Consider the following 26,285-nt stretch of genomic DNA (forward strand, 5'->3'; position numbering starts at 1 on the left):
TTGTTTTTCTTGAGGAAGAGCAGAAAACAGTCCAAGTTCACCAATGGTTCTTTTTTGTTTGTTTTTTTAGGGATTAAGATTATAACACCATGTTGTCTGCTGAACTGCTATTTTTAAAATGTTCAGTAACTTTGTTTGTGGTTATATATCCCCAACGTAGCTTGTATGATATCCACTATCATATTTTCAACAAACTAGTTATGTGCTTTTATTATCATAGTTCAGTTTCTATTGATTTATGTGATTCTTGTCACATTTTTGTCCTAATCCCTCATTTCCTGCTTCTTTTGTTCCCTTTTATATTATATGCAGTTTTTTTCTTGTCCAGATTCCTCTCATTTTATAGATTATCCATTGTATGGGAAGAGATTCAAGAGCTTATTTCACCATTTTTTTTAATTCAAATTTTCTTTAAAAAAAATAATTACCGTTCCAGGGACTCTAGTTTAAAACTGTACATGGGGATTTGAATTTAAAAATGGATGCAGGTTCTATACATACAACGTATAGGTAATATGCAGTCTTTGGATTATATCTCAAAGATCAAAGTAGTTAGAGCAGGACAGGAATCGACTAAAATTAATCAGCTTGTGAAGTTCTTTGCACCATGATTATTTTTTTTTTAGCAAACTAGGACAACCCAATTTAGAATATTTGACCATGAAATGTACTTTTTAGTAAATTTCATAGTTTGTTTAGTTATTATCTTAAAATCTTTAAAACTATTATGGATAGAGAGAATCTTTTAATAGTAATTCAAGAAAAAGCGGAATGATCGAACGAAATTTACAAATTGTTATATTCTTTTAAAGGTTAAAAACACAAGAACAAAAAGGTCTATACATATAGGTTAACAATCGTCGAATGATTGTTGTTTATAAGAGTTATTGCCATTATAAACGATTTTTAGCCATTTTTTTAACAGCTATAATAGATCATCTCGGTGCATTACGTTTGCGCGCATTACCATTACATTTGCGTGCCAAAATCATTAAGTTTGTGCGCAGCTTTTGATTACATTTGTGCGCATCCTTTTAACAGGTAAACTCAGGTAAAATACAGGTAAAGATACTTATTTATTTATTTAAGAATTGAATGCTTCTTTTTGTAACTTTATTGGGGTGTAAAAGCGTTGACCGAAGTACATTTTGTATGAAGCGCGGAAGCGCTTCATTCTAAAAATGTACCTACGGTCAACGCTAGCTTTTACAACCCTATAAAGTTACAAAAAGAAGCATTCAATACTTATAATTACATTTTTTAGCTATGAACCAGAAACCACGAATTTTATAATTTTTTTATTTAATTCACCTGTGCACTTTATTGTGGGACCACGTGTTATCCTGAATGAAAAGTTTTATTGAGTAATGCAATTGCTTAAGGAATAACATGTGATGTGCAGTTAGCCAATCAGAATAAAGGATTATAATGAAACATACATCTAATGTAATTATAAGGAGATAAAGCCGCATATTTTTTTGATTTTCGGATATAATTCAATAAGTCAAAGGTGTATGCAAAATTTTAAGAAATCTGTGACAAAGCCCATTTATTGTTACTTGACCTTAAGCTATAACGAGGTTTAAAATTGGTTTTAGAATTCAATATGAACAATATATAATTTGAATTAAGAAACTATTTTCAAAAGTAATAATTGATAGTCATATCTATTATGAAAATACCAAAAAAATATCGTCATTTATAATTTAATATATCTTTATTTATATTTTTACCTGAGATTACCTGTGAAATGAATGCGCGCAAATGTAATCAAAAGATGCGCGCAAACGTAAAACATTGTAATTCCCAAATGCGCGTAAACGTACTGCGCCCGATCATCTGTACCCAGAAATGAGATGTGCAAATGGCTGAAATTGCCAACTAACCCCTTATTAGAGTTAATGCCATTGTAAGAGGATATTTACCCTTTTTTATACCATCTGCAGAACTTTGAACCAAATAAATAGGAAAACAAATTTGTTGAGCTGACAACGTATATTTATTCCGCCTAACAGAAGTTCTAATAGAAATTTAACTTTGTTATAAACATTGTCGTAATATCTATTCCTGTTGGAACAAATATTTGTACCAATCAAAATTGACCAACTGCATGCATGAGTATTTGTGGGAGTTACTGCACCAGAGGACATTTTTACATTCTTTGGAGTATTTTTTTATAAACTGATAAACTGGAACATAATATAATTATATACTACTGATTCACAGCCTTGAATAACGATTTTTTTTTTTACTATATACAAGGAATCTGATTTGCATGTATAGCAAGATTCTTACTATAGGCCTATCTATTGTTATTTTCACAGTCATCCCGGAAAGTTTATTAAATAGCTAGAAATTGTAAACAGTAGAGATGGCCATCAAGACAAGAAATACAAGAAGAAACTATATAGGACTGTCTAACAAACAAGCAAACATAACTTTATACGGGAATTTTAAAAATAGTTACATTGTCTAATTTTCTTCGACTAATATTTTTTTTTTATTATATTGACCTATCAAATGGTACCTTTTGTTTTTGTTTACAAATTACTACACAAATTAGAAAAGAATTTATTTCACTGACTCGCAGCTATATATTGTTGACGTAACAGTCTAGATGCATCAATATCTATGAACCAAATATATTTTACTTTGGCCTAATATTAAAAGAATAAATGGTTAGAGTTACTTCCCTTGCGATGACTTATTCCAATGAATTGTGGGTAATGACACACTTTTAGAAAAAGAAATATGGCTTCTAAATAAGATGTGATGGGTCATTTAAAAATCAAAACATTTAGACATGACAAGTAAATATGCATGGAATTTTTGTCATACGAGGCGAAAAGAAAACACCATTCTGTTGTTTGGACCGTAAATTATAGTGAAAATATGTAGTGATAATTTTATAAACCACTAACTAAATTCGAGGATCGTAAGTAACCCGGGATGCTATTGACATCACCGGTAGAAAAACCGATATTTGTTTTATGAATGTCACTTTTGATTTGGATTAAATAACAGGAAAAATTTCAAAATGAGTTGTGATGTTATGCCGACGATTTCTGAGGACGGTTCGAACGATGGCGAGTCGCAGTGTTCGGGTGATGATGCTAACTTTGAACACTTGATGGTAAACATGCTGGATGAGCGAGATAAGTTGATGGAAAATTTGAGAGAAACTAAAGATACGTTATCATTAACACAAGCCAAACTACAAGATGTTGAAAGGGAGAGAGATGCTCTCCAAAACCAACTTAATTCCACTACCCCTCAGGTAAAACATTCAAGTCACGCCCATTTCATTTAAATACATTATTATGTATTAAAAACTGACATCATCTTTTACAAGAATAGATTCAAAACAGCCATTTTGTATACATTAACCCAGCCTTGGGATATTTCATTCATAAAATTTTTACTATGAGATTTTAAGGAAAATGTGTAGTCAGAAGTTAAAGACTTACATTTTACATTTTTTATAGAGTTGTAAATCGAATAATCTTTAAAGTTAGAAATTGATAATAAAATATTATTTCCTTTACATATGAAATCCAATATTTACCAATAAATTTGTGTATTCAAATTTCAATAAACATAATGGAGTTAATGAAAAAAATATTGTTTCTAATACAATTTTTCAAGTAATATGGATTTATTGTTTTTAATTTTTGAGCTTTCTAATACAGATTTTTTGCACTGTAATTGGGATCTTAATCTCTTTTGAGTAAAAAATTTGAAACAGATGTTTTACATTGTTACTATAAATTAAATATCTATCTTCCAAAATTTTTGAGAAATCAAAGAGCCATCTGACTTACTATTTATAGTTAATTGGATTATATAGGTATATTAAAACACCTGCTGTTATTTCTGCATTAATTGGTTTAAATCCAATTGTTGATACACCTGATGGTGTACTTGATTAGATCCTCTATAATAGGATTAACTGTCTATCCACAATTGGTCACATATGCCTGATAAACTCTGATAAACATTTTTTAAATTTATTCAATATATACACAATAAATATATAAAAGTACTGATATTGTATTTAACTAAACAGAAAGATATTGTGCATTCACATATTTTGTAAAATGAAGTTTACATACATTGTACATATATTAAATGCATTAACAAAACATATTAGAAAAGAAATTGATCATGCATTGATTTTGTAAAATGAAAGTAACAAAAGTCATATAATGCTTAAACAAAATCGATATCTTACTGCATCATTTCAACTGATGTTACATTGCCCATTTCCTTTCTCAATTTCATTACATGTACATGTATAAGAAATTTTCAATCCTCAATGAGAATTCCCAAATCACTTTCTGTTGAAGGAAAAGAGCTTCCAGATTCACATATACATGTACATGTACAATTTACAATGAATTTCAAGGGGGTATCATAAACATGATAAAGGAGGCAGTCTTCAACCTATTTTTAAAAATTCATGACCACCATCCTTTCAGACACCGCCACCCCTTCCCCATGCCATCAAAAAAGTCTATGGGGAAACACTTTAATATGTTCCAGAGATTTTTGGGGTTACTTTTGCCAAAATGATTAAATCTGACTGGTGCAGTCATATTATTAGAATTATACATTTTCTACATCATATTTATGCAGAATGATAGATAACGACAGACTGTATTCAGCATTGTTATCTTGAGCGGCTAATTATAATTAAGTACTAAATGTAAAGTCACACCATTAAGCTTAAAAAAGTAATTTTTACTTGAAAACTCTTAACTTTTAATTAATTGCATGTGTGTTACACTGGATTTTATATCGCTGCCTTCCATGCATAATAAGTCCATCAGCAACAGATTTGAAAGATAAATTGAAGATTGATTGGAGTGTGTATTAATAAGGAGATCTACGTACAGTATTGCCAATGAGACAAATTTCCAATAACAGACCAAAGGAAATGAAATATCAAGTACATTTAAATACATGTACATTTTGTAACAACAGACCATCTTACTACCTTCAACAAACAAAACCCATACTTTATAGTAAGCTATAAATGTATATTGTAATTATGGATAACAAAATTTGAATCTTCAGGTATTTACATGTAACAGGGAAAATAAACTTCATGAACTGTGTTTCATCAATGGTCAATTTATGTTCAAACCCTCTTTTGGTAAAAAACATAAATTCTGGAATTCCACATAGACCTTTTTCACTTAGTCTCCTCATAGTCATGTGATAGTCTCATAGTATTCAAATTTTGAAAAATCTAAACCAATTGTCAGAGGTCTTTGAGTTGAAATAGCAACATCCATTCAACTCCATCTTGAGGAATACAAGGAATTGCTCACAGACCTTTATCATGACTACATACAATGTACAAATTTGTCAGATTTAGTACTCTGTGTTATTAATTATAAATAATTATAAGTCTCAAGACAAGTACTGGATTTTTAAGTACATAATGAATGTACAATGTAACAAATCAGAAATTATAGTAAAATTCTGATTGTTGTATTAAAGATTGATGATAGTCATAATTCCATCACTAGTTTATATGGGTACAAAAAGACAATGCGTATGTATATACAGTATTTGGTTATTTAAAAAATGGGAGGAAGGTTTGGTTGTTTATCCCATCTGCCAGAAATATAGATTCCTACACTGTAACAAATCAGAAATCAATGTTTAACACAATTTGTAAAATCTCAGGCTCTGGAACATTATTTGAAAACCCCAATAATAGTTTAAGCCATTTTGATGGTTAAATATGTTTATGGAAGCTGCATTTTGATTATACATGTACAACAGCCCATTTAGATTTTGCTTTTTCCACCTGCCCACAGTGGTCAGCTGATCACCTGTACACACTCTTAGTAGCTACATGTATAATCTCTTTTCTTGTAAAATATTACAAATGCTTATCTTCTTTTTTTCAATTGATTGTACATGTACATTTGTACATGCAAGTCTTGATTCAACAAAAGAAATTCAATGACCATTAATTCCTATGGGTGGGCAGAGTGGACAAGCTAGAAATTTTGCCCACTCTGCGCCCACTCTCACTGGGCGGGTGGACAAAGCAAAATCCACCTGAGCTGTAGCTGTGTATATAAAATATAAGGTAGACCGAATAGGACAAACCATTTCTTGCAGCCATGCAAATGTAAAATGCAAAAAACGTTTAAGTGAACACATAATGTTTACCTGTTTAAACATATTAAATGTGATAATACACAATGAGTATAATGAAACTCCATAATGATCTAGACCAACATCATCCTTACTTTGAAACTTGAGATAACAGATCAGATTTAAACATGGATCGACAACATCACAAAACTTTACCACTCTAGATTGATATCAAGCTAAAAGATCTGATTCTACGTTTTATTGTGAAATGACAGAGAAAAAAATCATGTTTTTGTAAGGAAGCTGTCTATATCATCACAGCTGTTTTATTCAGATAGATAAAACAGATTGCAGACAGATACACACTGCCTTCTATATAGAGCATTTAGTCCAACTGAATTAAATTGTGAATGCATGTTTTAATTTTTTTAATTTGACCTTCAATATCTTTAGTTTTTGATAGTACAGTACACCAACAGCTAAAAAATTTCCAATCTAAATAAAATTGAGAATGGAAATGGGGAATGTGCCAAAGAGACAACAACCCGACCATAGAAAAAAAACAACAGCAGAAGGTCACCAACAGGTCTTCAATGTAGCGAGAAATTCCCGCACCAGGAGGAGTCCTTCAGCTGGCCCCTAAACAAATATATACTAGTTCAGTGATAATGAACGCCATACTAATTTCCAAATTGTACACAAGAAACTAAAATTAAAATAATACAAGACTAACAAAGGCCAGAGGCTCCTGACTTGGGACAGGCGCAAAAATGCGGCGGGGTTAAACATGTTTGTGAGATCTCAACCCTCCCCCTATAACTCTAGCCAATGTAGAAAAGTAAACGCATAACAATACGCACATTAAAATTCAGTTCAAGAGAAGTCCGAGTCTGATGTCAGAAGATGTAACCAAAGAAAATAAACAAAATGACAATAATACATAAATAACAACAGACTACTAGCAGTTAACTGACATGCCAGCTCCAGACTTCAATAAAAGCTACATGTCGCCCATAAAACTTAAATACGTAAGTTTTACTTTCTTGAATTGAGTTTTCTAACAACTCCAAATGGAGTAATGTCAATGCATATTTGCTACAGTTAAACTAAGTGTACATGTACAAAATGTAAGTGCCAAATTCTGTCACTGTGCAATATTGTTTTATCAATTTGGCATCATAGTACATACATGTAGGTTTGCTTCTGGTGCATGCATATAATCACTAGACATTTTAACATCAGCTTGTGTTACTTTAGAATGAAAGAACATTTGTAAGTGAAAATGTGTCTTTCATATATGTTTATTGATAAAGAAATCACATTTTGATACATTTTCAAATTCAGTGTAGTGACTTCCCTTGTTTCAGACATAGAGATTGAGAAATTTGAAGCTGGTACATTTTAGCTAGTGGTCCAATCCATCAATGCAAAATGATTGAATTGAAATGTGTAAATACACATTATTATTATAAAACAAGTACAAACTAAATCCTCAAAAGGTTCATCTTAGAATATAAGAATTAAAAGCAAACCACACAATAAAAGAAGGAACAACCTGAAGTTAATATATTGACTGTTAGCAGGAACACACTTTAAGGTATAGAAAACTGTTGACAGAATTATCAGCCAAGTGGTAGTAATGAAAAAACAAGAGGGGGAAGCCCTTTTCACTTCCTTTAGCTTTGATGAAAACATAGAACCGCAAATGATTTCATTTATTATCATATGAAGTGATACTAGATACTAGAGAATTTCTAGGTGATTAAGTTTTGACCAGATGTTTTGTTAATAATGCTTAAAGCATATTATGTTGATCTGATGGTGATAACAAATCCTATCATATTAATTATCATGCTGATTTAAGTAGGATTTTATGGCTAATCTGATAGTAATAAGTTCCTCTATGCTGCATTGAAGTTCTTCTGTGATTGTAGAAACCATGAAAAAAACCTAATTTCATTGCATTTGTTTTGTTAATAATATCTGTCTCAAGTTATTTCAGATAAATGTTATAACATGAATAACAAGATGACTGCATGCGCAGTAATGCGTCCTGAACCTTCAGAGTGAACAGGCTTGAATGCCAGAAAAATATTATGTGCTCCAAAATTATTAAGTAGTTGGGGTCTTTAACAAGGTTTTATCAAGATTTTACTTCAAGTCAAGGCTAACTATTTGTTAACTAGGTCTTACAGATAGCTCTGAATGGTCTGTTTGTTCTGTAAAAAAACAAGTACATGTAGGCTTACTGCAAACAGTTAGATGTTTATTATATGTAACTGCTTGTAGTTACAAATAGTCCAAAGTGGTGATCCTTGAAGAAAATGTTTGATGTTTGTCACTATTAAATGTACATGTATTTCTATTGCAAAACAAAAAATTGTGTGGTCAAAACCTTCAGAAATCGCTTTTCAAAAACTTTGGTAGAGTAGATTTCATATACATGTACATTTGTAGCTGTCTGTATTTCTTGTCAAATAACATGTATATGAAAGAGACATGATAGAACCTTGTCTGATTTTCATTTGCTCATTATAATCAGCAATAGTTAAATGTTATTACCAGTACACATTCAATTTTGAAAAAAACCCACCAAAACTAGAACATTTTTACAATATTATGTTTCTATTACAGCAAGAGTTTGTTTCCTTATCGAAAGAAGTTAATATTTTACGGGACCAGTTACTGGAAAGAGAGGAAGAAGTAGCAGAGCTCAAGGCTGAAAGAAACAATACCAGGGTACGTTATCATGTAAGAGTAAATACACAGGAAACTTTACGTTACAAGCACATGTATGTTGTAAACAAGTTAAGGTAAACCTGATCATGAGTAAGATGAATAATGAATACAAAAGTATGAAGAAAAGATGTGTTGTAAAGATAAGGTAGCTAACTATAGGAACCAAACAACATAGAAAAACCAAAAGGACCGTAGCCTTCAATAACACTGATATCTACACAACTTTTCAAGAAAATTGTTGGTTAAGCTTACTATAGAGTAATTTAATAATTTTATACATTTAAACAGTAAACTTAAACATTTTATAATGGTTGATCATCAGAGAACACAGTAAACTGACAATAGTACGACATTAAAGAGAGTACTCAGTACATAAAATGTAATTGTGTACTTCCTATTTTAAACTAAGAAAAATGCTTTGGTAGATTTGATTACAAGCATATGTGATATTTAAATCCTACATGTAGGAAGACAGTATTATAATAGAAATATTTTGAAGGTGGGCCGTTCACTAACTATCTCTAGGGTTGAGTAATAACACAATTACCACTGTGGTGGTAATGTATTAACTGAAATTAGGAAACTGTTATAAAATATGATAGCAAGATATATACCTACTATATATAACTCATTGTTCTTATTTGTGTGGAGTTTAAAGTACTGTGGCTTGTGTCAGTCTTGTTATCGAAAAGTTTGTTCTGTAAATTACAACTTGAATAAACTATCTGATAGATATAAGACGATGTGCTATGAGTGCCAATGAGACAACTCCATCCAAGTCATAATTTGTAAGACGAAGCCTTGGCTCACACCGTCACCAAACAGCAAGCATATATTTTGTCCACACTCATACATATTACTAATTTTTTGTCAAATCTGACCACTCATGATATTTATTTGATTGGTCTTCTTTTTTGGTATGTTTTGATGAACTAAATTCATAACCTGAAAAATATTATGGATTTCAAAATGTATCATGGATAGAAGAAAGAAAAAAGTCTGAGGGAAAAAGTTACGAAACATGTATAGTTGCCCAAGAAACGTATTCACAGATATAGACAAGAGAAGAACGTCAGATTGCATAGGAAGATTGCACTAAAAACATGATAAAAATGTCTTGTTTCCTGTGAATAAATAGTTGCAGGAGATGAAAGCAATTTGATTTTAGAAAATAAATTGATAATTATGTATATTTTGTACTTATCTCTTATGATATGCAGGTGCCTTCAGAATGTTTGTTAACTTTTATCAAATTTTAAAATTGGCTTAAAGTTAAAAAATTATGGTGAATCTATTGGTTCTGTATTGGGATACACTACACTTGTATGTACAATGTAAGGTAGGATTTTAAAACATATACTGGACTTTAAGTTATCTACGGAACTCTCATAGTCTTTTGAACCCTCTGAAAAGATCTAAGAGATTTTTAAATCTAATTGATAAGGCACTTGGTTTGGTTCCAAGGTTTTGGTATTTGAAAGACAATCTTGATCTCTTAGCAGCGTCAGAGATGGTAGGTGGAATTATTATGTTTTATTGCAATTAATAGCAATGGTAATGTCATTTCTAATAAAACCTCAAAGATGCCTTATATTTAGCTAGGGTTAGTGTTAAATGGGCTCTGTTTTCATTTAACTTTTAAAGCTCATCACAAAAAGAGAAGGGCAGAATATATTGTTTTGGTCCCAAAATTTGACCCATAATTTGAACAATATAGTAGTTAAACTTAACAGAAAAATGTCTATAATTGAAAAAAAGCATGATCATGATTTACCCTGACATGCCTGAAATTACAATGTACATCACAATTGATGACATCTTGAAATAATGAATAATTATTATTATCTGATTAGATAAAAACTAAGATTTAGTAACAATGAAAAAACTAAATAAGAATTGCAACTAAATTTTTTAAATTGAGTTTTAAATGTAAATGTGGTACATACCCATATATAACAGGCTATTATTTGAACTTGGAATTATTTTTAATTATGGAATTCGCATAATTTCTTGTGTTTAAATTTTTTGTTTAAATTCCATGTTTATTTTGTATTATGATCTTTTGAGCGGTTAATAACACTTTCCATACAATGTATTTTGGTTAGATAGTGTTGTGCGCGGCACAGTACATTCTATTGAAAATATACTATTTTCTTTGTAATAGAAAGTGTTGTGCGCAGCACAGAACATTTCAGGTAGAATAATCATGGAATTTATTACAAATTTCAATAACAAGAAATCAAGAAAATTCCATAGTTAAAAATAATTCCAAGTTCAAATAATAGACTGTTATATGTCCTTTAAGTAAAAATTTAAAAAATGTATTGTGAGAGAAAAGTCATGTCCAGTCTTAAGAATGGGCAAGGCAATAAACCCTGTCTCCAATCCCAAAATAGACTTATGGGAAAAGCAAATTTCTTTTAGTTACCATAGAGGATGCAGGCTCTTCACATTTCAAACCATGTTGTAGAACTTTTATTTTTCCAACTATTCTTGCAACTATGGTTCACTATTACACACCAACTAATTTCAAGTTGAGAGGAGGAACTGGGATTTTATTTTAAGTAAGATAATTCATTGTAATTTATGTAATACAAGGTTAGAGTAAAGATAATTTATTCTTTTTACAAAAATAGGTATATCTTATGCATTATAAAAGAGATGAATTAATGCATAGGTACATGTATATATAGGTAGTTTTTCCTTAACGGATCAATTTTTCTTTTCATACACCGTATTTTTCAGAAATGTCCTAATCTGCATGAATAGATAAATGTGTTAATATTGAAAAAATAAGTATAACTGCCAGACCCAGCACAAGGGATGAAATAGTTTAGTGTCCCCTCCCAAGATGATTTTATAGTTTTCCAGATATATGTCCATAAATGCAAGAAATGTAATAAGGTCTAAAAATACTTACCTCTAAATTATGCAATTATGTTTATGAAATGATTTTGTTTAATTTCAGTTGTTACTTGAACATTTAGAATGTTTAGTATCACGACATGAACGTTCACTGAGGATGACAGTGGTCAAGCGACAAGCCTCCTCTCCAGCAGGTGTGTCCAGTGAAGTTGAGGTTCTCAAAGCTTTAAAATCATTGTTTGAACATCACAAGGCTTTGGATGAAAAGGTAAATTTTAAGTGAAAAAATAAAACATAAGAAGCAAATTTGAAATACATATATATTAAAAAAAGATTAAATAGCAATTCCATGTCACCTTGCAATTTTGTTGTTATATGTGTTTATGTCATGTACATGTATGTTGTAAATTTTCAGAGTCTGATTTTAGGAATTTATAAGGCCATTGATGAATCAATCCTTTCATGTACAGAAATATAATGTACCGGTAGGTGAAAGTTTTTTGTTTGATAAGCAGTAAAGTAATAAGTGTAAAGTTTGCTTCCTTGGGCATTGAACATTTTCCCTATGAAATATGTAGATTTATAGGGTTATCAGAAGACATAGTGTCAGGAGAAGACAAGTTGAACAGACCGTTAGCAAGAGATTTGAAAGGTTTATTTAACTAAACTCTCATTTATTATTTCAGTCAAAAGGGGTAATGATAAGTAAATATATAGTTTGTATACCAAGCCTCTCATATTTTGGAGTTTGGTTGAATTTCTACACCAATGGTTTTCTTTTTCTATCAGTTTTATCCTTGTGCATTGTGAATATCCTTACATAATAAATTACTCAACCTTTCTGAATAATGCAAGAAATTGACCATTATCCACCGTTTAATCGGTGCATGAACATGAGCTTGGTTCTCATAATACATTCTGTACCTTCTAAACTGTGTGGCCACAGAAATTATTTCTGGATATTCATATCATATAAATAGTACTCTAAGTGCTCTATATTTGCTTTGTTTAAAAATGAATTTTATTTGGCTGGGAAAATGAAGCATGGATTTTAAAATGGTGGTGGAATCTTCTTTGCATGTTTGATGGTAATTTCATGTATTTTTATCCAGCGTATTGTTTCTCACATGCATATAAGCATGTACGTGTATAATACATTCTCAAACTGCAATCGAGAATTTAAGTCCAGGGTATTGCTTCACACATGCATATAGCATAGCATGTACATATAAATACATTCTCAACTGAAATCAAGAATTTAAGTCGGGGATTATTAACTACATTTGTATTATTATAAATAAATATGTTTTAAGGTGTGAAAGTCAACCTTGCTCTCCTTCAAAGCATTCTAAGTAGAAGCTTTAGGCTAGCTGTAAAGTTAAGTTTTACAATCAAGTTACAATGTCTTATGAACATTTGACAAGATGTTTGAAGGTTAGAGGAAAATATATGACAAAACTTGTAAATGGCTCACATAACTAAGTAAATTTTGATTACACATACAGAAGTTGACCAGATAAATAGCCGCCTTTTTCAGAAGTTTTAATTTTGGTCATCTTCTATTCGGTCAATTTAAATAGTTATCAATGAAAACTGGCAAAATCCTGCCTTCTACTACAACAATGTATTTAAAAATTGAAGCCAGTTTTTATCAATGTTTAGTTTGATAGTCAATAAAATGGAAAACAGATTTGAAAAGGAAGGATTCCATGCTACATCAAGAATTAAAAAAAAATGATAAAAAAAAAAATAAATATGATACATTGATACACCCAGATGAAATTTGTTAATAGAAAGAATGGAAAAAAGTAAATCGTTAAATATTGGTTTATTCACTCCAATCAATCATCATCTTTGAGCAAATACATTAACAAGAAGAAAGTTAATATGATTGGTAATTATTTGATGATGACCTTATTATTTAGTTTGTATTGATTGATATGAGGTGACCTAGTGGTCTGGTTTTATATCTATACCAATACTGTAACAACAGTTCCAACGAGTAATCCATTAGATTTACCATAAAATATATGATATCCATTGATTGCTTTAGTACTTATAAGAAAACCTATCATTCAGATGAACAACAGCAGTTGACAATGCCAATGAGCTTAGAAGAGAGAATTTGTCGTGATTTCTATCAAAGTTTTCAAGATTTTGCAGCATGTGTAAACACTGGTGAATACCTTAAAACTTTTAAAATGCTGATCTGATAATACCACACAAACATTTTCTTATAAAAATAGCGTAAAAAACCAACCTAATAATGTTAAAGTAGATATCATTCTTTACTCCCTTCCTGAGCAGAAGTGGAACTCATATTTGTTATTTCTAACTTCTACGACAACACCTCTTAGCATTATGTAGACGCCTTATCCCAACAAATATAGCTATATCTATTTATGAGATCACTACATGCAAATGAAGAACAAAATGTTCCTTTTACAAAATATAGTCCAACCTTTGTTCTGTTAAAAAAAGTATGAAACAAGTCCCCTGTACACTTGTACATACAGTATATTGGTAATTTGACATAGTTTTAAAATTTTGATACATTTAAATTGAATTAAGAGATCGTGGTGACAGTTGCCTGCTCTTGTGTCTTACTGGACTTAACAGAAGCTTTTCTCAGTAAACAAATACACAACAATTGTTTCTTACTGGACTTTACAGAAGCTTTTCTCAGTAAACAAATACACAACAATTGTTTCTTACTGGACTTTACAGAAGCTTTTCTCAGTAAACAAATACACAACAATTGTTTCTTACTGGACTTAACAGAAGCTTTTCTCAGTAAACAGATACACAACAATTGTTTCTTACTGGACTTTACAGAAGCTTTTCTCAGTAAACAAATACACAACAATTGTTTCTTACTGGACTTAACAGAAGCTTCTCAGTAAACAAATACACAACAATTGTTTCTTACTGGACTTTACAGAAGCTTTTCTCAGTAAACAAATACACAGCAATTGTTTCTTACTGGACTTTACAGAAGCTTTTCTCAGTAAACAAATACACAACAATTGTTTCTTACTGGACTTAACAGAAGCTTTTCTCAGTAAACAAATACACAACAATTGTTTCTTACTTGACTTAACAGAAGCTTTTCTCAGTAAACAAATACACAACAATTGTTTCTTACTGGACTTAACAGAAGGTTTTCTCAGTAAACAAATACACAGCAATTGTTTCTTACTGGACTTAACAGAAGCTTTTCTCAGTAAACAAATACACAACAATTGTTTCTTACTGGACTTAACAGAAGCTTTTCTCAGTAAACAAATACACAGCAATTGTTTCTTACTGGACTTAACAGAAGGTTTTCTCAGTAAACAAATACACAGCAATTGTTTCTTACTGGACTTAACAGAAGGTTTTCTCAGTAAACAAATACACAACAATTGTTTCTTACTGGACTTAACATAAGGTTTTCTCAGTAAACAAATACACAACAATTGTTTCTTACTGGACTTAACAGAAGCTTTTCTTAGTAAACAAATACACAACAATTGTTTCTTACTGGACTTAACAGAAGGTTTTCTCAGTAAACAAATACACAGCAATTGTTTCTTACTGGACTTTACAGAAGCTTTTCTCAGTAAACAAATACACAACAATTGTTTCTTACTGGACTTAACAGAAGGTTTTCTCAGTAAACAAATACACAACAATTGTTTCTTACTGGACTTAACAGGAGCTTTTCTCAGTAAACAAATACACAGCAATTGTTTCTTACAGGACTTTACAGAAGCTTTTCTCAGTAAACAAATACACAGCAATTGTTTCTTACTGGACTTAACAGAAGCTTTTCTCAGTAAACAAATACACAGCAATTGTTTCTTACTGGACTTAACAGAAGGTTTTCTCAGTTAACAAATACACAACAATTGTTTCTTACTGGACTTAACAGAAGCTTTTCTCAGTAAACAAAAACACAGCAATTGTTTCTTACTGGACTTAACAGAAGCTTTTCTCAGTAAACAAATACACAGCAATTGTTTCTTACTGGACTTAACAGAAGCTTTTCTCAGTAAACAAATACACAGCAATTGTTTCTTACTGGACTTAACAGAAGCTTTTCTCAGTAAACAAATACACAACAATTGTTTCTTACTGGACTTTACAGAAGCTTTTCTTAGTAAACAAATACACAACAATTGTTTCTTACTGGACTTAACAGAAGCTTTTCTCAGTTAACAAATACACAACAATTGTTTCTTACTGGACTTTACAGAAGCTTTTCTCAGTAAACAAATACACAGCAATTGTTTCTTACTGGACTTAACAGAAGCTTTTCTCAGTAAACAAATACACAACAATTGTTTCTTACTGGACTTTACAGAAGCTTTTCTCAGTAAACAAATACACAACAATTGTTTCTTACTGGACTTTACAGAAGCTTTTCTCAGTAAACAAATACACAACAATTGTTTCTTACTGGACTTTACAGAAGCTTTTCTCAGTAAACAAATACACAACAATTGTTTCTTACTGGACTTAACAGAAGGTTTTCTCAGTAAACAAATACACAACAATTGTTTCTTACTGGACTTAACAGAAGCTTTTCTCAGTAAACAAATACACAACAATTGTTTCTTACTGGACTTTAAAGAAGCTTTTCTCAGTAAACAAATACACAACAATTGTTTCTTACTGGACTTTAAAGAAGCTTTTCTCAGTAAACAAATACACAACAATTGTTTCTTACTGGACTTAACAGAAGCTTTTCTCAGTAAACAAATACACAGCAATTGTTTCTTACTGGACTTAACAGAAGGTTTTCTCAGTAAACAGATACACAGCAATTGTTTCTTACTGGACTTTACAGAAGCTTTTCTCAGTAAACAAATACACAACAATTGTTTCTTACTGGACTTTACAGAAGCTTTTCTCAGTAAACAAATACACAACAATTGTTTCTTACTGGACTTAACAGAAGCTTTTCTCAGTAAACAAATACACAACAATTGTTTCTTACTGGACTTAACAGAAGCTTTTCTCAGTAAACAAATACACAACAATTGTGTCTTACTGGACTTTACAGAAGCTTTTCTCAGTAAACAAATACACAACAATTGTTTCTTACTGGACTTTACAGAAGCTTTTCTTAGTAAACAAATACACAACAATTGTTTCTTACTATTCCCACTATTGTTTACTATAGAATGCCAGGTGTTTAATGATTTGATCCATATATTTACTTCAGGGAAATTGATTTATTGATTCTGGTTGGCTGTTTGATTAGTAAACTTAGTTATAGGCCATTGTTGTTATTCCAAAGTGTATTGTGATAGGAGAATCTAGTTCTGGTCCTATTTTATTAGACATATGATAGTCAGGAAAATTCTGTCAAATAAGTAGTTTGTCTTCTTTATAAAATAGGTTTTCTAGTCAGTGTATCAAGATTAGGGGAACATATCTGCTTTTGTGATTTTGTGCCACCCTTTTTTGGCCACAAAATGAATGTTTGGAAATATTCAATTGTCTTTTGAAAGAGTAAACATTTACTGCCTAGTTGAAGCCTCCATTACAGGCGAAAAAAGATCAAATATCTAATCTTGATTTTCTTGGACTCTCTAGGTTTCCTCCAACTATAAAAAATTAACTGCCACAAAATAGTAAAAATCCTGCACTGTACAGGTGCACTCGACTTTAATCTAAATAGACTAGAATTGTCATTTTTTGTCGAGCCTTCGACTTTAGTCAAAAAAGCGAGATTAAGCGATCCTACATTCCGGCGTCGTCAGCAGCGTCCACAAATATTCACTCTGTGGTTAAAGTTTTTGAAATTTTAATTACTTTCTTAAAATATCCTCGGTTGGTACCAAACTTGGACAGAAGCTTGTTTATGATCATAAGATAGTATCCAGAAGTAAATTTTGTAAAAATAAAATTCCATTTTTTTTTGCATTTTACTTATAAATGGACTTAGTTTTTCTACCGGAAAATATTACATTCACTCTGTGGTTAAGGTTTTTAAAATTTTAATAACTTTCTTAAAATATCCTCGGTTTGTACCAACTTGGACAGAAGCTTGTTTATGATCATAAGATAGTATCCAGAAGTAAATTTTGTAAAAATAAAATTCCATTTTTTTTCGCATTTTACTTATAAATGGACTTAGTTTTTCTACCAGAAAATATTACATTCACTCTGTGGTTAAGGTTTTTAAAATTTTAATAACTTTCTTAAACTATCCTCGGTTGGTACCAAATTTGGACAGAAGCTTGTTTATGATCATAAGATACAAATGTAGTACCCAGAAGTAAATTTTGTAAAAAAAATAAATCCATTTTTCGAATCTTTTAAATGGACTTAGATTTTCTGCCAGGAAACAACACATTCACTCTGTGGTTTAACTTTTTAAAATTTTAATAACTTTCTTATACTATTTTGGATTTGTACCAAACTTGGACAGAAGCTTGTTTATGATCAAAAGCTAGTATCAAGAAGGAAATTTTGTAAATGACTAAATCTATACTTTCATATTTTACTTTTAAATGGACTTAGATTTTCTGCCAGGAAACAACACATTCACTCTGTGGTTTAACTTTTTAAAATTTTAATAACTTACTATTTTGGATTTGTACCAAACTTGGACAGAAGCTTGTTTATGATCAAAAGCTAGTATCTAGAAGGAAATTTTGTAAATGACTAAATCTATATTTTCATATTTTACTTTTAAATGGACTTAGGTTTGCTGCCAGGAAACAACACATTCACTCTGTGGTTAAACTTTTTTAATAACTTTCTTATACTATTTTGGATTTGTTCTTAACTTGGACAGACAGAAGCTTGTTTATGATCAAAAGCTAGTATCTAGAAGGAAATTTTGTTTTCTTCCAGTTAACATTACATTCAGTCTGCAGTTAAAGTTTTTAAACATTTATTAGATTCATAAACTATCCTGGATTTTTACAAAACTTGGACAGAAGCTTCTTGCAATCAAAAGATAGTATCAACAGGAAAATTTCATTGATTTATTTCCTCATTTTTGTTGAGCCTGCTTAACAGAAAGAGTAGGCGAGACACTGGGTTCTGCGGAACCCTTACAAATTTTTCCTATTGAAGGTCAGTGATTCTCATCAGGCACTCAGGCTTCCCCCACCAATAAAAACTTCACCAAGAAATAGCACAATAGTGATGAAGTGGTGATAAACACCAATACTTCAATCAATCACTTGTTTCTGGGCAAAAAAATTTAAGAAGAAGCAGAGAGAAACTTGATCAGCAAGACACATGAGACATTATTAAGAGATTTTGTAGTCATGAATTTTAATCTAATCTTTAAAGCTATTTTGTAGGAAAGTGGCCATTGTTAAAGGCAGATGAGCCTCACAGGAAGAACCTCTAGACTAATGATATGTTCTATAATGAGTTTATTTCTGGTATATATAACAGTGACTCCACAGTTTAGACTTGAAATTTTAAGTTAAGCACCTCAATAGTTGAGGCTACACATAAACATGATAAAGAACTAGGTCAGACCTGAAAAAGGATATATACATGTATATAATAAGTTTTTGACTAATTAATTTGATACATAATTATTACTGTATCTCTTATATTCCAGTGATTTGGATAATGTTAAATTTTTTATTTTAGTTGAATTTGGGAATTCGAACCCTCTGTATCTTAAAGTTATTGTATAAAGTTGCCGAATTGACAGTAAATTGTAGGATAATAAGTTTTAATTCCATAATAGTTTCTCAAGATCAATGCCATCTAAGGGAAAAAGCAGTTTTAACGATTTAAGCGAACTTTTGGCCGGTGTTAATGGAAATGTATAGACACTCAGACTTACTGTATGAGTCATCCCCCTGTCTTGGATAAAACTCAATTCAACTTATTGATTTTTGGCGGGATATTGCACCATGGCTTCTACTGATTATTTGAAATACCAAATTAGACATGTAGTAAGAATCCAAATAAAATGATTTACGACAAGCAAAAGAAAGTCAATAGTCATACGAGATGTGTACAATAATATGCACAATATTACCCAATCCATGCAAATCTTTGATACAGAAGAGGAATATGATAACATGTGTTGTCGAGATGGCGTGTTATCTGTGGTAGGTTTAAATGTACGTACTTGTACCTAATCAGGGTCCTGCTTATGTAGGCATGCTCTATGTAGTGCATTTATTGCTTAGGTTGCAGCCAATGCAAGGGGGTTGGGTCTGTAAAAAAGTGCATTCCTTAATGGGAAATGATCAGATGTGGGTTAAAACATGGTTGAAAAGAGGTTAATTAGTTTCATTGGTCAGGAAATTCCCTTAGTTGCTAGGTACTTTGTGATATTTGTAGGTTAATTGATGACTTGTACAAATCAATGTTATTGAAGAAAAACATAGACTGTATTTAGTGACGTCTTTTAAAATTTGAGATTGCAGAAAATTTTTAGTCATGTGATGAAATGATGTTTTAAAGAAATAAGTGAAATGCTTTGTATCACACTAAGATTTCGCTCCAAGATTATTTACAGCCAACATCTTTTGGTACAAAAAAGTCAAATCTCATGGAAAAACGTTAAAATAAGCTTATTATGCACTTTTCGTGTTTTAAGAGTTGAAACCTGTTCGACTGTTGACATTACTTAAAGAAAAAAATCCAGAATCAAATAGATTAGTGCAAAAAGTCTGCTGAACTTGAGGGTTTATGTGTTAGATGACATTATCCAGAAATGTGATCTTCAGATAAGAAGAATTGATATTTTATATTGTTTGTCTTCTTATCCTGTTCTGATATCTGAATTTTTGTAAATTACCTGATTCATTTGCCAGTTACTTCTGAGATAAGTAAAGAATGTGAATTTAAGAAAGCTGCAATTCTTAAAGTACTAGAGGTCAAAATTAGGTCAATTCTGCAATTCATGTTTAAACTAAAGTGCAGTGGTTACAGAAGATTAAGTTTGAGACAAGGTTGAAAACAAAGTGGATATTTAAAGGAAATTATCCATTTCTGTCTGGTAAAACAAAAGAATAAAAGTCATAATCATTAGCTATATAGGCAAATGACTTTTTAAGTCATTTTTGTTTGTTTGCTTGAATCGTCATCACAATATACAGAAAATTAGAATGTGCTCTTCATATTGTGTCTAGGGTACAAATACTAGATGCATCAAAGAAACTGCCTTATTGTCAAACCCTTCTGTCTTAAATTTCAGATCATGCTCACTTAGAATTTTTGTGTGTGAAATGTTTAATTTTGAATGAACATGACAAAATATTGTATTTAACTACCAGTCAGTACAATCAAATGACTTGGACCAGAATTTAAATGAGTCATACAAGTTAGTAAATTGTATTGATCAAGATTACATAATAATTAATAAAAAGTATTTATCAATAATTTCAGGTGAGAGAGAGATTGAGAGTAGCCTTGGAAAAAGTTGCCTCCTTAGAAGAGGAACTGACAAATGCTAACCAAGAGGTAATTATACTGTTTGACTATTGCCAAAGGTTTATAATGCTAATCACGTAGATCATTAGTTAACACAGAACATACACATCTCTTGCTGTTAAACATACCTGTTTTCTGATATACAATATACATTTCTACAAAGAAATTAGTCTTTTATCAATTTTGAAATTACTGAATGATACTTGTGGTTTCTTTGCTATCTTATACATGTACTGGTTGTCATTACTATTCTAATCTTCAAAGTTCAAACCTTGTTATTCTATTGGTTTATTGTCTGTCTGTCATTTAGATCAACTTTTCTACTCTTTTTCCTATCTTAAGATAATTTTTTGAATAATGCCCTTTTTTTTGTCTTTTCTGCTCTTTTTTCTTTCTTAAGATATTTTTTTTATAATGCCCTATTTTTTGTCTTTTCTACTCTTTTTCCTTTCTTAAGATAATTTTTTGAAGAGTGCCCTATTTTTTTGTGCATTGTCAAGTCAAGTGCTAGTACAGATAATTTTTTAAAGTTTAAAGTTTTTGTAGTTGTTCAATTTTTCAAAATTTTAATGATACATGAGATTACATTGTACAAAGACCCTAATGATTGAGAGGTCACCATGTCAAAGGTGAAGGACACAGTAAAAATTAATAGACTGAAATTGTGGCAAAATCTTAGATTTGGTATCTTTTGAAATGTTTGTCCAAATTTCACAGTTCAGCTGACATAATAAAAAACAACAGAATTGCCAGATAAAAGTAATGGTTTGAAACTCCTGAGTTAATGTATTCAAATACTGTATTTGAGTCTTGTGAGGAAAACATGCTTTAAAAATCACTTTCTTAATTTTAAATTAATAGTGATTGTTTTGTTGTTTTTGTGCCCCAGACGTAGCAGAGGGAGCATTAAGTTTTACCCTTATCCGTCTGTATGTCCCAAAATTGGTTTCTGTCCTCTAACTTGAGTTTGCGTCAACCAAATGTTATGAAATTAATACACAATCCTTATTACCACAAAATACAGATCAAGTTTGAATTTTGATGTTACTCAAACCATTATCGAGTTTTATCACTTTATAAATTGAAAATTGCTAAAGCAAAATTTTTAGTTTCTGTTCTGTAACTTCAGTTTTCCCCAACCAAACATTATGAAACCTATACACACTACTTATTACCAGAAAACTCAGATCAAGTACAAATTTAGGTAGCATCACTTTTATTGTTTTGGAGTTATGTCCCTTTATAATGTTGTATGCAAGCAGGGGCTTCATCTGTGTCCATGGGGACACATTCATTCTCCATTTAATTCATTCTGCATTTACACTCTCACTTCATGAGCTAATCTGAAATGAACATTTACCATTAAGTATAAATCTTTTATCTTTATTCTTCTATTAAATTCATGCTAAAAAAGATTATTTTTTCGCTTAAAAAAGACTTTTCTTGCATTACAGTTATTTACATTACGAGAACAGCAGAGTAAGTCAAGACATTCTAGTGGCAGCACAGAGGAGACTATGAAATTGATGAGTAAAAATGATCACAAGGATGAAGTCAAACCTGAACATCTACCTAAGGTATGGTTAATTTATAAATAAGGTGATATAGTATGATTGCCAATGATGCTACTCTCCAAGGCATGGACATGAAAAATGAGAAACAGTTCAGATGAGAAAACTAGTAGACTAATTTATAATCATACAATTTATGAAATACAAATAAGACAGATTTACTTATGGTTGCTATGTTTTCTTGAAGTTAATAACTAAGCAAAATTTGTGAAGCTTCAAATTTGATAAAACACTGCAACTTAAAAGTTATTTCTATATAACAAGATACAGAGTTCTCAGATGTATTCAAAGTTGTGTGCTGGTTCACTCTGGGCACTCAGGCTTCCTCCACCAATAAAACTGACCGCCACATAAAAGTATAATAGTGATGATAGTGACGCTAAACACTAATCAAACAATCTAAGATGTATTAGATATCTATAATCGTGATGATAATGAAAGAAATAAGAAAGTACATCAGTTTTTTTTTTCAAGAAATATTTCATTTTGGTCAGCACCAGCTGCCTTACTACTGATCTTATAAAATGAATGATGTAGTACATAAGACATCATATTATAAACAAGGATTGGCTATTAAAATAGTGATTAAAAAAGTTTTTAAAAATTATTGTAAACAGTAGTTACTTACCAAATGTTCCTCAACATGTATGAAAGGAGTTGAAAGAGGTGATTTGATGTCAAGTTTTGGGTCATGAAACATTTGATTATTAATTGTCAAATTTCACTTTCATTTACCAAAATACAGAACTTAATTTGTTTATAATATTTTATGCTTATTTCAGAGATTATCTAATGGATCTATAGACCCTGATTCTGAAGTGAATAGAATTATAGAATTACAAGACACTGTAGAAAAACAGAATAGTGAATTAACTTCTACACGGACTAAACTGTTAGAATTAACAAATAAGTGTACAGAATTAGAGGAAAGCTTAACTACAACTTCTAAAGATCTCATCAAATCACAGGAACAAGTGGTCAAGTTACAGAGAGATTTAAGAGAGGTCAGTTTCTTAGATAAGACTAACCCTAAAAAAACACCACACATTGAGAATACCAGGCTTAAAAAAGAGGGTCGAAAGATATCAGAGCAACATTCAAACTCATAAATCGAAAAATAACTGACAAAGCCTTGGCTAAAAAAAGAAAAAAAAATTAAACAGACAAACAATAGTGCCCAAATATGCAAGACATGAATTTAGTCTACGAAAGGCTCACAGTCTTCACGCCGAGTGGCAGCCCAGACAGCCCAGGCTTGTAAAATTGCTCTCGGGCCTGTAAAAGTCTGACTTACAGGCCAACACAATCTAACTAAAAATTTTCAAAAATTGAGCTGCGGGCCTGTAGATTTAGCAGTTCAGCGTGAAGACTGGGCTCATCAGTCATGTTAGTGACTCTCATTTCTAAAAAATTAAAAAATGCCAAATAAAATATGAAGTGACAAACAAGAAGTAATACTGTAAAAAGAGAAAAGCAGCAATAATTTGGAGCATCTTCGAATTTAAAAAACCAAAGACTATACATATAATCGTATGCTATGGATAAAGATTTATGTTAAATAGATGTGTATTACTATGTTATTTTCCTCCAAAAATACATCCACAAATGCTATGAAGTGTTTCCAAAACTGTTGCATGTTGATAATAGACAAATCTTTGAAACAGACAACAGAATCTATTGACCACAAAAAATGTTCTTGTTTTCTTTTTCAGCTTCCCCAATAGATATTGAGTAGTTTTTCGCTTGTAATTGTCTTAGGAAATCGATTTTGATATTAAATTAAAATAAAAACAAGGACAGAAAACACCGTCAAATTTTTTTCTGAAAGGGGTTCCAAAATATTTTTTTTTTGTATTTTAGGGCTCAAATGATTGCAACTGTATATAAACACGATAAAGTTTATTTTACATATCAAATGACATTATGTTCTCCTCAGTCATTATTTTCAAATAGTAAATTGGGGTTAATTTGAAATAGCACTGTTTCCCTTAAATTATAGCAGCATACTTATTATCTATTCCGTGATAACAAAATTTCAGATACCGATTGGGCTCTTAACTCATTTTAATGTTCAAAAGATATTGAGTAACCTGAACCTAAAGATTTTGCTCATACTCCCCAAAGATAGTTTGTTTAGGTTGATATACATATAGGAATGACACTCATGCTTTTTCTCTAAAAAAAATCCAAATTCAAGACTTTAAGAGGTAACATATTGTTTTTAGCAATACACTACTAGTCTAGTCAAAGTTTTGAAAAATAGAGTCTTTCAAAGCTCTGCCAATAACACCAAATTTCCAAAAAGGGCATACACATTAAAAGAGAATATTTTTAATTTTATTTCTAAATGTCAATTTGCTTAAAATGATTTGATTGCGAAAAAATATATAAGTCATCAAATTCTTTTTGTTTAATTTATTTGAAAACTATTTGCATGGCAATTAATGTTTCATCATTACTATTTTACGCCCATATAAAGACATTATCTATTATTTTGTGTTAATTACAATTCATTGAGTCAATGAATCTATAATCACCTAATGTGTTTATTTTACTCCCACCACTGTATTTAAATATATATAGCCTCTAGTGGCTTTGTGTAAAGTTGTTATCTGGAAAACTCTTTAAGTGAAATAACTACTAATTATTGATTGTTTATGTTTTATAGTCATTAGCTCAGCGAGAGGACCAAGAGGAGAGGATTGCTACTTTAGAAAAACGTTATCTGAACGCCCAACGGGAATCAACATCTCTTCATGATCTCAATGATAAACTGGAGTCAGAGTTAGCTACAAAAGAGAGCCAGTTAAAAAGTGTAAGTTTCACTGGTGAATATGACATGTACGATGTTAAAAAGACAATGCAATAGAACTTTCATTGGCAGGTTTAAACAGTACAAATCAATGTGTATTTGAAGGTGTAATCAGTTGAAAAGTAGGTGTATAAAAATTTAATGCAAATTTTACAATTGGTAATATTACAAAAAATATTACATAATCATTTCTCTTTTGTAAGTTGGATTTTATAAATATTTAATTACTTTATATTCAAGATACAGTAATCAATGGATGAATTGTTTTGGGAAGTAGACTACAGTATTATTTGTGCTTTCAATGCAACATTCATGTGGAGAAGTTAATCTTGAAAAAATCACTGCAAACAAAAACACAGAATTTTTATCTTCATTTAATATAATAAAAAGTTTAAACCTGTAGATCTCATTCATTGTATTACGTCAGATATTTAGAATACATAATATTTTTTCAAGGCATACGCACAGTTCTCTGTTCTGATACTTCAGAATATTTATATATATGTGGCATTTCAATCTTTAGTTTCAAGCATACCTACTCAATCACAGAACCTATGTTGTGCACACTGAAATCTGTTTCCTATATTTGTAAATTATGTTTGGGCCCAGTTTTAATTTGATAAAAGGTTGATTTTACCAAGGCACTCATTGAACAAATGACAATTTTTATTTTTATTGAAAATTTATGGTTTTTCTCTTTGTATCAAACAAATAAGCAAAAAAAATGTCATAAAGTAATGCAAAGAAAAATGAATTTCACATTTTATAAAAAACAA

At 30.8% G+C, this 26,285-nt stretch overlaps 1 protein-coding gene across 5 annotated transcripts in view; it reads left to right on the forward strand.

Moving 5' to 3' along the window:
• Positions 1-2,698: 2,698 nt before the first annotated feature.
• The window catches only part of LOC139481397 (liprin-alpha-1-like), a 55,449-nt gene continuing 31,862 nt past the window's right edge, over positions 2,699-26,285 (forward strand). For 4 of the 5 annotated variants that reach the window (XM_071264715.1, XM_071264718.1, XM_071264716.1 and 1 more), the window contains exons 1-7: positions 2,702-3,277; positions 8,749-8,853; positions 11,822-11,986; positions 21,082-21,156; positions 22,581-22,703; positions 23,480-23,701; positions 25,366-25,512. In XM_071264715.1, the coding sequence (XP_071120816.1) occupies positions 3,038-3,277; positions 8,749-8,853; positions 11,822-11,986; positions 21,082-21,156; positions 22,581-22,703; positions 23,480-23,701; positions 25,366-25,512 (1,077 nt within the window). In that variant the 5' untranslated portion in view covers positions 2,702-3,037. Of the gene's footprint in view, positions 3,278-8,748; positions 8,854-11,821; positions 11,987-21,081; positions 21,157-22,580; positions 22,704-23,479; positions 23,702-25,365; positions 25,513-26,285 lie in introns of all 5 variants that reach the window. The other variant, XM_071264717.1, reaches the window with a different exon arrangement.

This window comes from Mytilus edulis, chromosome 7 (assembly GCF_963676685.1).
Source record: "Mytilus edulis chromosome 7, xbMytEdul2.2, whole genome shotgun sequence".
Classification (NCBI taxonomy): domain Eukaryota; kingdom Metazoa; phylum Mollusca; class Bivalvia; order Mytilida; family Mytilidae; genus Mytilus; species Mytilus edulis.